Here is a 15,885-nt window from a genome sequence, read left to right on the forward strand (position 1 = left end):
CAGCACCCAGTGCAAGAGAGCAAACACAACTCTGATGAGAAACAGTGACACTAAGGGAATAATGGTGCCCTTGAATGTACAGTTGTATTTATCACTGCAGATAAACTGGCTCAAAAATACCAATCAAAAACCAACAAAACCACATCACAATTCACCCACCAAAAGCTAAATAATCCCCCCAATTAATTTAAGCAGAAAACTTACTTCCTTCACATTAATGTTTGCAAATACAGTTTGGTAGCAGCCAGGCTGACAGACACCTAACAAACTACCTCTCCCCTGAAGCTGGAAAAATTTCTGCTTCACACAGTGTCTGTACCCTCTCAGTGCATTTTCTTTTATTAGAAGAGGCTTCCTAGTCTGTGCTTCAGGGCTATCAAGGAGCACTGAACAACCATACAGTCTCATTTCCACTCTGATGGTAGGGAAAGATAAAATGTACATATATATATATATTTGGCTTCCTTGGGTATGTCTATACTTATTTGTTTACAGAGAAACACAAGCGTGCTCTGCTCCTGCTTTCAGCTGACCAGGAACTGCCTGGTTGGCCCTGGAAGAACACTGAACCCAAGGTAAAAAAAGCCCCACCCATGAAAGAAGACTTTGTTTCCCTTCAAGTCTAGAGGGAAGCAGGCAAGCCCTCACACAGAAATGTGCACCTACAGGAGCAGTGTTTCATTATTATTCAGCCATATTGGTAGAAAATAATGGTTTTGCTCTGAACAGCAACTTGCCCTAGGAGGTGAGGCTGCATCCATAATTCACACAAAGTACAAGGGGGATGCTGAGTCCCAGGAAAGTCTTTTCAGCACATTTCATTTCAAAATAATACTCTGTGGAACAACAGCTCTTCCATCTTAAAGCTTAAGAAAAGCAGCCAAGGTTTTGTAGACATGAAAAGCAAGCAGGATAATTTTCATAGTAAGATACCTTCAGTTCCTAGAAGGGCTGACACAGCTATTAGGGCTGCTGCAGACACAGCCCAATACTGAATTATGCTGCTCACAACCCAGTTGGATCAGAGTGCTCCCACAAAAAGTCCTCTTCACCTAACTAGTGAAACAGAACTCAGCAGGTTTGACTTCACAGATAGCAAAGTCACATTAAATAACCTGGCTGTGGAAGGAAATAGCAGCAGTCTTGAAACAAGAAACCAGAACCAGTTGTCTTAACAGCTTCTGGTTTTGGTAATTAGATATCACTGAAGCCCAAAGGCTTTCCTTGATCTTTTTTGAAGTGCTTCATTACAAATTGTTCTGTTCAGCACAAAACACCTGAATTATGTCATTCACTTACTGAGATAGAGCATCTAATAAAGTTTACTGTTGTTGTATTTAGACAAGTTCAAAACTATAGAATAAAACACTAAATAGCTATCTTTTTATTTCCTGTACATACAATGAAAGATTTATTCCTCAACAAAGAAAACAAAAAAGGCAAATGAACAAAAAAACCCAACACACCCAACTAGGCTGAAGGTTGTCAAAACCAAAAATCATCATCCCCAAGAGCATCAATTCCCTGCTATCAAAATCTCTGGCACAATCACATGAAATCCTTCACCTTCACTTCCAGTAGTGCCTCACTCTTATCAAGTGAGTTTTATAGTTAAAAATAATTTTGCTTGTCAGTGCAATTCAAGCATGCTTAACCAAAATATTGCCATAAGTCCAAAAGGGATTAATTCCAACTAAAAAAAGGGAAACTTATCAGTGTTCCATCAATTAAGTAACACAGTACTTGAACTGTCTAAGCTTTTAGACTACTGTTACTTCTGTCACCTTCATCAAAATTTGGCTTCTGGTGTCTAACTCACCTCACTAAGCCCAAGCACATACAGCACACCATGAACTGGAGCCAGACCCCTGCAACAGGCAGCTACAATAGGGTGAGGACAGAAGGGAAGCCTTTCTTTTCAGTGGATTTTTGGGCACCTTTTTGGCTGAGGTTCCTGTTATTACAGTAGCCATGAGTATCTATGTATATACACAGCAAATATGCAAATTTAGGAAGTACTACTTTAGCCAAAAAAAGGAACCAACAAAACAAAAACCCAAACTTCTACGTCAGCAAATAGATTCAGGTGGGGGAAATTCAAACTCAGGTTTGTTGCATATATTGCCTTTTCTATCTGGCTCTCTGTAGCCTGGCTTCAGTAAATCAAGCTCTTCACAGTGATCTGGAATGCTCCTTGGGATTTGATAAGTAGTATCAAATCTGTTGCACAACTGCCAGTACTACTCATGGACTTGTGTAAAGGTTAAATCTCTTCTAGGCAGTCTGATTTTAAGACTCAGTTCTGAAGGAGGGAAGCCACAACACCAGTACATGATCATTTCCAATAGGTCTTAAAAAGGGCAACATTCAAATGTCTGCACACACAACTGCTGAAACAATGCAATCAGCAAAATTGTAAGCTAAAAGACTACTTGAATATATAAAGTGCCAAAGACAGTAATTTTCAAACCTTAAGATGGCCACAGCAAAGTACTGTGGAAGCCTGCATAAGCCTGCATCTTTAAAAAATGACTCCAAGTAACCCAAGAATGCAAGTCAAAGCAGCTGAGTTCAGAAAATTTCTATAATCAAGTTTATCAGTTCTTAATTAACTTCCTCAGAGGAGCTAACCTTAAATTCCCCTGAAAGCCCAAGTGTTAGCCTGTTACATGGACAAATACATAAGGATATCCCATACAGCCCTTATTCCCTTAATCCACCATGCACAGCACAGCAGTTTTCCATAAAAGCTACACTGAGTTTTAGGTCCTTAGCCAAGTTTTGCTGGATGAGGAAAAACTGCTCAAGTCAGCCATTTGTTAAAAACAAACATCTTCCTGTTTCATGTCTATTAGGAGTATTGCATTTTGAAGGTTCAGAAGCAGCCTCCATTTTGTCACAAAAAAAAGTTATCCAGACAGTCTAAAGAGCCAATACAAAGGTATAAGAGACAGTCAATTCTTACTACCTTACATATCTGAGAAAATAGTTTTTATTATTCATGTTATATATTATGTAACTCAGAAAAACCTACTGTACATTTCTCCTCTGTCTTAACCTTTGTGTCTAAAAGCATCTGTGTCCACTCAAAGTTACAGCTGAAAGTGGAGCTCATAGAACCATGCTTCAGCAGGCTTTCTACAGAGTCTGGGTAAGCAACACACCACTGAATCTCCAGTGGAAAAACACAGCAATCCTGTGTTGATGAACAAATAGACTGGAAACAAGTGGCTATGGATTAGCATAGCAGCATCTTCTTTTTACACCAATCTGATTAAAATTTTTAACCTTCAGTCTGATCCCATTACCCCACATCCAGCTACCAAAATCTCCTCTACACACCTCCTTTACTCCCCACCTCCACTGCTCATTTAGCGAGAACTGCTTTTTTCCCCAGTAAAATCCTGTTAAACCGGCTCAGAGCAGCCCTCACGTTTCTGACCATCAGCTTATTTTAAAAGACCAAGAAAAGAGTGCCCATGTCAGGAGTCAGGAGGGTTCCTTACCTACTACAAACGTGATCTATTAGCAGCGAGACAGAGTCGAGGTTGCTGTCGAGTTTGGTGTTGTGATATAGGCACCGGTCCCGTTGGAGTTCCACAGCCTGGCGCAGCAGGTTCTGTAAACGCCTCGGAGGAAGCATCACTGATGGGGGCAGGTAGGCTTCAGAGGAGTTAGGAAGAAAAAATAAACAAATGAAGAAAAAAAAGAGACTCCTCAAATGCAAGTTACAAGTAAGGGCATACTTTGATTGGAGTGGTTTTGGAAGAGATCTTAGTAAATAATAGCACGCAGCTTGTTGAATTTGAATGTACAGCTATACACCTGGAATTAGAAGCATGAATTTGTGGGAAGCAGAGCTGTATGCAAGGTATTTGTTGTTCTAGAGTGCATTCTCCTGGCCAACAAGCATCATTTACTCAAGCAAACTCAAAACTCAGTATTTTACAAAATCTACCATGTTGCATAACAACACCATCAGCTGGGTTCCCTTAGGGAATTCTCTATCAGCACTATGAAAATAAGGAATACCATGGGTTTTATACCTTTGGTCCAGAGTATTACAACAGCCACAAGAGAAAGGAGAAACCATAATTCAGAGCAAAGTATGAGACCACTATCAACGAGCACCAGTATCACTAGAGGTTATAGGCCACACTTAGTTTCCTCCACTCACTGTGGCTGGCATTTATGACACACACACACCCCCCTCCCTAAACCACACATTTAATCACCAAGGTATATCACTACTGCATGCAGCAGAGCTAAGAAGTAACAGTTCTTATTACAAACAGTTTATCAGAGACAGCAAAAGCTAAAGTACAGAAGACCAAAGGGTAAAGGCACCTAAAGGTATCCCCATGAACCAAGAAATACAAAAATCCAACCAACCAACAAACACAGTCAGTTCCCTGGGATGTGTAAGTTATACTGGATTTAACAGAGATGAGAAGAAACTCTAAACACTAGAACATCTTACTCTGGAGTTTGTCCAAAAGTTTAGATCTGGAAGCTGTTCCTTTCCCTTCCCACTCTGCTTTTGCACGCAAGTCTTCTGCATGGCTACACATCAGGTACCTGTTTCAAAAGGGCACATACACCAACAGACCAAGACTTTTTGGAATCATTCTTTTCACTTTTAAGCATGATACAGATCATAACATTTTTAACAAACTGGGAACAGGTAAGTTAAGCTTGAGACCAACAGGGAAAAAGGCAGGGAACTATTTCACACAAACACATGTCTTCTGAACAAATGTCTGCAAACTGCCCATACAAAAAGAAAACAAAGCACAAGCAATTTTAGGATGGTAGAATTGTCTTATTTTCATCTAAGAACAAACCAGATTATACTCAGTTAAATTTTAAGGTAACTGGCTAATAATTCTCAAGATCAGAAAACCATACATATGTATTAATTTGGGCTCTAGCAGCAACAAAAGTAAATCATCATCAGGCTGTTTTCAAGCATCTGAAACAAAATACTATCTACTGAACAGCATTCTTTACTCAGCATTTTATCACATCTCAGTACAGCTTATTATCCACCAGGACAGTAGCTTTAATACAGCTTGAGTCTTCACAACATCAGCTATCAAAAGCTACAGAATTCCTTCAAAAACATCTCTGCAAGAGCTCTCAAAGTGCAAACACTTACCCACTGAGGACATGAATGCGTTCTGTGTTATATTTCAGAGGCGTCAGTTCACAGCGTAGAACCTGAAGTGCCTCCAGGACCTTGCCATCCTCCAGGTATTCCAGGTACTTCTGCTGCAGCAGCAAAAACTTCATCCTCTGACATGACAGAAAGCAGCAGTCAGGGGAAAAAGGTTGACTGAAGTTTCAGAAAACGTTTGAGCCTAAACAGAACAGTAGAAACCATTCTACTATGCCCTTCAGAAAGACAGCTCTAAGTAATGTTTCATTACTCAACTTCTTTTGTTGGCTTGTCAACAACATTGCAGCAATTAAGCTATCCATTAATTTCTTCCCTGCCTGATGGGGCTCCAAGTAGTTCCTATCTCATTCCTCAGATCTCCCCTGCAATTGTTCCCATTTTCACCTGCTCTCTCTTTAGTCATCATCTTTCAAACCCTGCATTACTCAGGTTTTCCAGTGAAACATTCTATCAACAAAAGGGCCCCAAATCAGCTACTCACATATTCAAGACTGCATGACAGCACAGAACACAACAGGGCAACTCATCAAGTTCTCACACTGCTTACATAGGTGTTGACACAAATTGTTTGCATAGCTCCATAACATATAACAGTAACAAACTGACACTGCCTGAGGTTTTGGGGGTGTTTTGTAGCTCCATGTTTACTTGTTTTCCTTGGGTGTTGTTTTCAGGATTACAGAAAAACCCGTTTCCTATATTTAGGAATCACTTCAACACTCTGAATTAAGTGCTGTTATTTCATAGTGTTCCTTTCACAGTTTTTGGTTGTTTTCTTAAAAAAAATCAAGCCTGCTATTCTAACAAATATCTGTGGGTAAAAAAAAAAAAAAAATTAGGCATTCAGTTACTACATTAAAATTTTTAATAGTAATTTAGTACAAACACAGTTTGGTTGTTTCTGGATGAAATCAAGTATCCTGTGTTTGCACACATTCTTTACTGCTACCAGAAATGACAGGTTTAGTCCACAAAACTCACCAGGTTGAAGAGGAAAATGTTCATGCTTAGACAAACTGGTAAGACATACAGGGTGGAGATAAAGTGCAACAAACTAAATTTGCTTTCCTAATGAATACACCACCAGTTCAATCACCAGTTTCCTTTGCTTTCATCAGACCTCAGGCACCTCACTATTTTCATGCTCATATTTGGTCAATGTTTACTTCATTTCAAACACACTGCCAGCCTCCTTAAGTAGAGGGATAATGGGGAAGTTTAAGATGTTCCTGTCCTATTAAAGCTCAAATGAAAGTTTAAGGCTCCCTAGATGTTAAACTCAAAGTTAAAACATAAAGCACTTTCATTTCCAGAGACACTCAGTTCTTCAAAAGAATGAAGTTTCCACATACAGTGCTATTAACTTACCACACAGCTTTGTGAAGCATAAAACATGACACAGTAAAGATGATTTATGTTCAAACTTGTCTGTAGTGCTCTGCTGTCCTGTATCTGACAGGCAAACCTGTATTGCACTCCCAATCCAGCTCTTTAGTTTATTTGAATTTGGAATTATTACACCATTACTGTACAGTTCTTCCAGGTGAGACAACTTTTTTCGATGTTCTGACATGTGAAAAACCAAATGAAAGATATCCCAATTATTTACAAGCCCAGTGCTTGGCTCCATGCAGCAGGCCAGCAGACCCCACGCTGTTTGCTTATACACCAGCAGCAGGAGGGATAAGAACTTCCTCCACCAGCTGTGCACATGCTCTCCAGGATACATGGAAATGCCCAGGTAGCAGACACACACCATATTTCACTGCTTTTGGTCACCTCACACTGATGATCACCACCAGATCAAAAACAGGCTGATATTTATTTGTAATAAAAACTGTAATCCCTCCCTATCTTCCTTCTCCATCCACTACATATAATATTTAATTTATATTTCCATTAAATGTGATAACCTACCTTTTCTGCCTCCTTACTTTCAGGACTTGGAACATTAATTTCATTTTGTTAGAGGAAAAAGTAAAAAGAGCAGAAAAACCCTATAATATAGGTTTTACAACATCAGTCTCAGCAATTCCATGAAGCATTACAGGAATACCACTCAGAATGCTGCTGCCAAAGAGGTGTAATTTCAGTTCTAGGCTAGAAAGTATGGCTTAAAAAAAAAAAGAGGCCATCAGTGCCATGTGTGACTTAGGCATATTAGGAATATAAAGGCCCCCAGAAAAACAAAGTATTATACATTTCATGCAGCAATCTAGTGTTCCCATAATGGAGAATTAGAATAAGAGATAAGCAACTTGAAATAGTAACTTATCGACAGCAGAGGGCAGGGACTAAAGTCTTGATGGGGAAATTAAATTGAATTACTAAGCTATTTTGATAACTGCTCCAAAACTTGCCCTACAGCATACTCAAACAATGGCATGAATTTCCTTGAGGCAAGAGTCACACTCCAGTAATATTACATTGCAGGTCATTTTTAACATTGGGACACTCACTGTCTCCTACTTCTTATTTTTGTGCAATTACTGACTTTGCTGGCAAATAAATTTATCTCAACTCCTTTACACCCTCCTAATAGTACTTCTAATTTCTTCCAACTCCACCTTCTACAAAATCCAAGAGCATTTTGGGTACAGCATCTCTTTTAGAGCCCAAACAACCTCTTTTAGAAGGAATGAGAACTGTTTAAAGTATGGCAAAAGCACAAACTCTGCTGATTAAGTAGCTTATTCTTTCTCCATTTGTTTTTTAGGTGCCTTACAAAGAAGGGAAATCAAAATAACCATAATGAAAACCATACCAAAGTAACACAAGTGCCAGGGATTTGTTATCATCTCAGTGTTCGCAAAGGAAATTCAACATCATCACACTCATGACTGCTGAACAATTCAAAATTCAGACACCACCATTGCTTAGCTTATAGCCAAGATTCCTCACCCTGATGGAGCCCTGGAAAAGTCCAATCCAAGTGTCAGCACTGCAGTCTGCCTGGCTTTGTTCAGTTATTGTACCTCATCCTGTCTCTCACCTCTACAGAAAGGATGAGGATAAAGTGCATTACTTTGTTGTTTCTACAAGCTATTAGTGAAGTGCAAATTGAACTCGGATAACCCTGGGGCAAAACTAAGAGTTAAGAGATTTACAGGATTTTGTTTGTTTGTTTCAATGTATGCACTATTAGCATTTTTCTTTCTTCAAATTACAGCCTTGGATTACTAACATGAATGCTTAGTACTGCACTCCTTCCTTGTCCTAACTGTTAGTAGGAAAGCTTCTTCCAGAATCCTAAATTCTAGAAAGTCTGGCAGGTACCTTAACTCACCATCACTGCATACCCAAAGGTGAAAACCTCAGCAAACAAAGCTGTGAAAGGAACAGGACAAGCATACTGCCAGCCACAGGCAAGAAATTGGGCCATTCTGATCAGTAACTGTAAGCAGCAGTGAATCTTCAGAAGTTTAATGAAGAAAATGCAAAATAAACTAATTTTATGTCTAGATTTTGGTGTTATTTTCAACCTGCGTATCTTAACAAGCTCCACAAGAGTTTTATTAACATACTAGGAGTCCAAAATAAGTAAACATTGCTGAAACAACTGCTCTTTGAAATTAAATAGGTAACTAAAATACATGGTGAAATTATCAGCAGGTGTTTCAAAACAAACTCAACACAGTAGCCATCTCTACTTGCAGCCTGCAGAACTAAGACCTCAGTTTTCTTTATCCTGTAGTCTTTTACTGTGACAGTTTTGTAAAACACTGATGAAAGCACTTAAAAACAATCCAAAACTTAAATGCCCTGATATGTAAAGGGCAGAAAGCACTGTGCTCTACAGAATTCAGCAAGGAATTTAATGAGGCTTCAACCACACCAAGTCCTACCACACAGGGAGTAATTAACTCCAGTAGGGAACTGCCCTTAATGCTGGTAGCAAGAGGGACACCATGCAGGCAGGTGGAGCACTTTACTCAAATGATAATATTTAACTCACTTTTTTAGATTGTATTGCCTGCTGCATGCTGTATACCTCTGGAATAAGTAAAGAGAACAATGTGAAGGTATTTTCTAGATGACTGTAGAGGAATAATCCCAGAGTTTCTTCCTAGGTGGAATTAAGTACCCAAGACAGATGCCATCACATGCTTGAGTAGCCCCAAAGTAAGCAAAACCTCAGGCTGGCTTGAAGTTGGTGTTTTCTAACTGTTGCTGAAGGAAAAACATCATGCTTGATTCAATTAGAAAGCTTTCCTACAGATTTTCTAAGACAGCTGTATCTGATATGCAGGAAAAGCAAACATGACTAATCCCATACTGTACAGCACTCAGCTGTGTTAACACAAATAGAAATAGCAAACTGTCCTGTGTGCTGCCACACCCTCCTTCCCCCCATATCAAAACACTGCATCAGAGCTTTAAAAATTGACATCAGCCCCTTCATATTCAGTGTCTTCACCCACAGAACTGAAAGCACTTTGCAGAAATCAGGAAATTGAACACAACTAGGATTTTTTGAATACATATGCATCTCCCTTCACTGACCAGACATTTGAAGAGCAAGTATGTATCCTGGTTATTTTGTCCAGGTCATATTAACTCTATGAAAAAAACCCAAAAAAAACCAAAACAAACCCACCCAAACCACAAACCAAAAACAAACCACAGAACACACACCCTACTTAGTTAAATACTCCCTGTGTCATCTAAATTTTTAGGCACCCATTCTTCTTGTATGTACACATTTTTAAAACATCTAGTCACATAGTGTGAGTCACAAGTCAGGAAATTCAAAATCCAATTTTCTATTTTTAAAGAGCTACCTGCAGCAGCACCTTGTTTGGACTTTTCCTGATCAAGACATTTATCACCTTCATTAGCTCTGACTTTTCTGCAGTGGGGAATACCTACAGAGCATAAAGCATCCCTCCTTACCTGTCATGACCTTTCTCTAACTTCCCAGCACTAACACCCACCCAGAACCTCAACCACGTGCACAAAAGCTGGACAGGGAGGGAGGAGGAGACTCCATGCACACAAGCTCAACTTATCCTTGCAAATAATGCTGTCTTACACATATAAGATATTCAAAACTGTTACCTGTTTTAAATTATGTTAAGCTAATATAAAGGAGATCAAGTTGAAAAAGCAAACAGTTAATATTGGTTCAGGTAAAGTTCAGCTTAAACCAAGTGTTTTTACTGCACCAAGCTTTATGGAACCAGTTAAGATATCAGTATTAGAGAATGCTCTTGGAGCCCTTCATAACAACAGAAGGAAAACATTCTTTTTCTCAAACTGAGGTCTCCAAAGACTACAATGTTGAAAACTCAATTAAATCTCTTGACTCACTAACATGCAAAACATTTTAATACCACAGACAAACTTTGTAACTTCAGAAGTCAAAAACGTAAGAAAATTTGTTTCAAATGACCGTTGATATTCCAATATAGCAGTTCCATACTTTCAGGCTGCACAAAGCTGCATGCAATATTCTCAACTCCTTCAGGTCTTTGACAAAAGAGAAAGTGAACTACTGGTCAGTCTAATTAAGAGGTGCTAAGCTTTAACCAAACTAATAGAACCAAATGTAAACTTCTGTCAAGTACCCTCTGATGTTTTGTTAAACATCTGTTTTTCCTACTTCATTTCCTGTTCTCTCTTTCTCTCCCTCCCCCACCAGACAGGAAATTGTCTTGACAACAAATGAATCAGCTAGAAGTGGAACTAAGCAGCCATCAGCTGATTCCTCATTGTTTACAGTCACAGACACTTCAAAAAGCCTTGATACAGTTTGCTTCCTAAGTGACCATAGCTGTTGTAACTTCATCTCATTAAAATAAACGTTTTACAACAAGAGAACAAGCTCTTTGAAGAGCTAAGTGATGATTTATATCTTGAGATCCAAAAATCAAAACAAGAAACACTTTACTCAGAGCAACTGAAATCATAACAACACATTGTAGTGTCAAGTCACAGGATCCACCAACCTTCTATTTCTAGGTTCATCTTTTTTTTTTTTCAAAGCCACCCAAAGAGAAAAAGCTCTAAATAAAATCCCAAACAGCAATACAAATGCATTTGCTCTTTAAAAGCCATCTGGAAAAGCAACAGTATTGTTCATGGTCTATAGCAGCCTCTATATTCTTGTAATGTCCTATTATAATGCCAACTCCACATTAGTATTAGTGCATTTTATTTCTAAACTTCTCTTCCCTCAAGAAAACCTAACTCCTATAAACACAGAGATTGTGAGAAGTATTTCAAGGTTGAAATTAGTATTCAACATAGGCAGTTTCTACAGAAACTGACCTATTTTAGGACTGTGACAGGATTTATATTTTATCAGTTAGGTACATTTAATAGAGTTTTAACATTCAGTACACCCAATCTCAGCCTCAATACTTTTGGGCTGCCTATCTCACATTCTACAACAGAATAAAAAAAAGTTCAGATTAGTATGACGTTTGAGATAGCATGCAAGCAGCTTAAAGTAAACAAAAAAGAGAAAACAAGAACTATGGACAACCAACTCCATAGTGAAAGATTACACCACTACAATTAGTCCAACTACACAGCTCTGAAAGAGTTCAAGTGTGCCTCTTACCACAATTGCATGCGGAGAATGCACTAAGGCCTTAAGTTCATTCAGGTCGTTCTCAGCCTGCAGAAATCGGCATAAGAGAAAAAAAAATATATAAGGAGGAAGAATTTTGAATTGTCTCATAGATACTATAAATTTCAACAGTGGTTAATACAGTCCTATAAGCCCTACGTTACCTTATCCCATTCTCCTTCCATGACATGATTGCGGAATTTGGTAGCTGAAGGATGTTCTAAACGACATCCTGACTCTTGCATGAGGAGATCAACAGTCTGGCTGCAGGAGAGATACAGTGTAAAAAAACCCGACCAGTTTCACCCTCACAAATACACCGCCTGCTATGATAACAGTTTACCATAAAGTAACTTTAATTAAACAAGAAAACGATGACCAGATTCAGATGCTCGTTCAAGAAGGTGATCTCAGTTGCCTGAGACACGTTAAAAAGCTACCTCTACCTAAAGCAAGTTGTCAAGGAGCTCAAAAGCTTTGCTGAAGTACCATAAAGTATGTGACTTACCAGCCACCACAAACAGCCAGCCCTGCACAGAAGATAAACTTCATGAAGGAAGATACACTCTAGAAAGCTGTGAGCTACTGGCTGCCATCCCCTGCCCCCTCCCTACCTCCCACCTAAAGGAACAAGGAGAGCTACAACATCTGCCACAGGCCTAATTTTTTCTTCTTCATCACTTCTTAAAAGAGTGGCTCCTTAAAAAAAAATAAACAAACTCAGGAACCTGTAGCCCTCCCCCTTTTATACTAAAAATAGCTTATTTACTGTGGTGTCATCTATGAATAGTCACGAGTTGTCTGCTGCTGTAAACTTGCCTCTTGTGTCAGAGGCAGTTTATTTTATGGAATATGTTCTTTATAGCTGACCCATTCTGCAGCGTTTTGAAGACTTCTTTTGTGGCTACATAAGCACTTCGCAGGACTTCTCTACCCTCCTTCCAAAATGATGACATACTGGCTAGCTTTAGCTTCACTCACAAAGCACTATGATTAAACACTTAAGACTTCCCCTATTCCACTGGGAAATTATTTTCTCTACTCTGATTTTAAGGAAGGGCCGACATTCTCATTTCTTGTTTACAAGTAAGATTATTAGCAAAAACGCGTGTCCAGCACAAATGTAGAGAGGCCTTCACCATTTAGAGGGCCAAAGGTTTCCAGAGTGAAACCAATCGGGCTGCTAAAGTGGCAGTTTACTTTGTGTCGCTTCCTCCGAGCTGACAAGCCAAATCTTGGAGCTCATCTGCGAAAAGCCGCCCCCCCACGCCCAGCTGCGGGCTCCATTACGTTTACCAGATAACTTCTCCCCCACTAACACATTTGTATTGATCTACCCTTATCGGTGTGCAACTCGACTTCCATATTGCCATCCCTGGCAGGGGAAGCTCCCGTCCTGTCCCTTCGCTAGACACCGGCACGGGCTTGCAAAACACAGCTCCGGCTCCATTTTTCCGGGAGCGGGCCTGCCCCACCGCCGGGCACTGCCCTCCTCTCACCGGACACCTCCGGGCTGAGACGGGGCAGTTTTGGCCACCAAACCTCCCCCACCCCGAGCCGGGGGTCCCTTCCTCTCCCCTCCTCCCCGCTCCGGGCTGCCCATCCTCCACGGGGACCCCGCGCCGGACCCTCCCCGCGGACGGAGCGGAGGGCGGCGAGGCTGCCCCGGCCCCGGGGGGACCCTCCGGTCAGGGCGCCGCAGGAAACCAAGGAAGGAAGGAGCCCATCCCCCGCCCCGGCCGCGCTGCCCCTCGCCCACCGCGGCCACTTACTTGAGCCCCAGCCCGTGGAGGTGCTGCCCGATCAGCCGGATCACGTCCTCGTCGGACTGCGAGAGCCGCTTCTTCTTCTTCAGGGCGCTGCCGCCGCCGCCGCCCCCCAGTTCGGCGGCGGCCGGGCCGGGCCCCCCGGCGGCGGGCACCCCGTTGTTGACGCCGAGCCCGCCGGGGCTGCCGCCGCCGGGGCCGCCGCTGTTGGCCGAGGGCAGCAGCCCGTTGGCGTGGGCCAGCTGGTCACCGGCGGCCGTGCCCGCCGAGGCCTCGCCGTTCTGGGCGCCCAGGCAGCCCAGCTCCGGGCCCTGCGGCGGCGGCTGCTGCTGCTGCTGGCCCCCTCCCGCCCCGTTGGCCTGCATGGCGCTGCTGGCGATGCCGCCGCTGCTGCTGCTGCCTCTGAGCGGGGCGGCGGCGGGGGCGAGCCCGGCGGGCACCGAGGGGGACTGGGACGAGGTGAGGCCTGCTCTGCCCGCGGAAGCCCCGGGCTCTCCTGCTCCCTCCGCCGCCGCCGGGGAGGCCCGGGCTTTCTTCCGCGGGGGCGGGGAGGCTCCGCCGGTGTCCGAGTCGGAGGAGGAGGAAGCGGAGGCCAGAGTTTCCTCGCCGAGAGCGGCCGTGGTGGGAAGCCGGGGGGGCGAGGAAGGGGAGGCGGCGGGGGCGAGGGGAGGCGGAGCGGGGCCCTGCGCCCGCCGGGGGTCCCGGAGGCAGCGCCGCCGCCCGCTCGGGGCTCCCTCTGGCGATGGCGGCCGCCGCTGCCCTGAGCCCCCGCCCGGCAGCCCCAGGCGCCCGGCCCGCTCCGCTCGCTGCCCGCTGGGTTTGTCTCCTCTCAGCCCAGCTGCACCTAATGGAGTCCGGGCCGGGACGTCACAGGAAATTCCTGCACTGCCCCCTACACACACTTCCGCCGCCCGGGGCCGCGGTGGGCACGGCCCCACGGCTGCCGGGGGGCGGCGGCGGGGCGGCCCCCGGCGGGGACGGGGACGCCCCAACGGCACCGCCCGCCCGCCCGCGCGGGGTCCCGCGGCGCCTGTGGGGGCCGCGGGCGTCGTGCCCGAGGGGCTGCCGGGGGTCCCGGGCATGTGCCCGGTGTGTGCCCGCGCCTGGCTGCGTGAGGGGCGAGGGTGGTCCCGCATGAGGTGCGGTGAGCTGTCCCGACGTGTCCCGGTGGGACCGGCCGTCCCTGTGACACCTGGAGGTGACCGGGTAATTTCCGACCTCAGGTGGTTTCCTGATGCAATTTGGTCAGGGAGAAATGGGTGCAAACTGAAAGAGGGGGAAATTAGGTTGGGTTTGTGGAAGAAATGCTTTTATGTGAGAGTGATGAGACCCTGGGACGGGTTGGCCAGGGAGGTTCAGATGCCCCAGCCCTGGTGGTGTTCAAAGGCAGGTTGGATGGGGCTTTGGGCAAGCTGGTCTAGTGAAAGGTGTCCCAGCCCAACAGGATGGTCTTTAAAGGTCCCTTCCAACCCTGATCCTATGATTCTGCCTTTGGGTGTCTGTAAAAAAGGAAAATGCTTCATGAAGTCGCATCCTGGTGTTGCACAGGTTGGTTACTGGAAGGTTTCAGGCCTGCTGGCGGTCTTGTCTCTTGTAGTCATTGCATGGTTGACATGGAAAAAGGGGGGGAATCTACAGCAGATTTGCTCTAGATCTTACAGGAATGTTGAGAGTTGGGGCACATTTGTCAGGACAGGCTGTCAGAAGACACTGGGAATTTTAAGGGTCTCCGTCTCTGCCCTGTGGTCTCTCTCTGCTAACCCTCCTGTGTGGTGGAAGGCAAACTCAAATCCTGAGCCAAGCCTCTGGTCAAAAGTCATGAGATGAGTGAAATCTTGGTCTTTAAAAATAGCATCTTGAAATAATACGTTTTATGTTATTTGGTTTAGAGCCTAGAATTTTTATCTTTGGTATGCTCGAACTTTTCTCCAAAAACCCAAAGGGAAATAACAAAACTCTTTTTTCCTTATTGAAAGCTCAAGTTAATATCTAAATATCTTTCCCTTCAGAAGCTGAGGTTTTAGGAGTACTGACTTAGGTTAAACTAGTATGTTTGAGCAACAGTGCTTTGTTTTGAGTGGAACTTTGAAAAAGTCCAGCTGGGGGAAACCAGAGGCCCAAGACCAGTGGAGAATTCCGTGGAGGGACAAAATGCATGACAGGAATGAAACCAGAGAAGGAGATGAGACCTCATGGAGGCCTGGCCAGCTGCAGTGGATACCTTGGCCCTGTTTAGAGGCTGCAGAAGATATTTGGCTGATAACAGCTAAAACACTCTTACATCAGAGGGAGAGGTTGGAAAGGGCTTTGTCCCTGACCTCTGGCCAGGTGTGGCTGTAGGGTTAAATTCTACATCAGTCTTCCAG

The 15,885-nt window shown here is 43.6% G+C and overlaps 1 protein-coding gene across 1 annotated transcript in view; it reads right to left on the minus strand.

Moving 5' to 3' along the window:
• Window positions 1-14,403, minus strand: part of WDR26 (WD repeat domain 26) — a 32,191-nt gene extending 17,788 nt beyond the window's left edge. Inside the window, exons 1-6 of the mRNA XM_054630609.2 lie at window positions 13,526-14,403; window positions 11,918-12,017; window positions 11,745-11,801; window positions 5,159-5,295; window positions 4,481-4,578; window positions 3,507-3,663 (exon numbers count right to left, since the gene is read on the minus strand). Coding sequence (XP_054486584.1) covers window positions 3,507-3,663; window positions 4,481-4,578; window positions 5,159-5,295; window positions 11,745-11,801; window positions 11,918-12,017; window positions 13,526-13,884 — 908 coding nt within the window. The 5' untranslated portion in view covers window positions 13,885-14,403. The remainder of the gene's footprint in view (window positions 1-3,506; window positions 3,664-4,480; window positions 4,579-5,158; window positions 5,296-11,744; window positions 11,802-11,917; window positions 12,018-13,525) is intronic.
• Window positions 14,404-15,885: the final 1,482 nt, after the last annotated feature.

Source organism: Agelaius phoeniceus, chromosome 3 (assembly GCF_051311805.1).
Source record: "Agelaius phoeniceus isolate bAgePho1 chromosome 3, bAgePho1.hap1, whole genome shotgun sequence".
Taxonomy (NCBI): Eukaryota; Metazoa; Chordata; class Aves; order Passeriformes; family Icteridae; genus Agelaius; species Agelaius phoeniceus.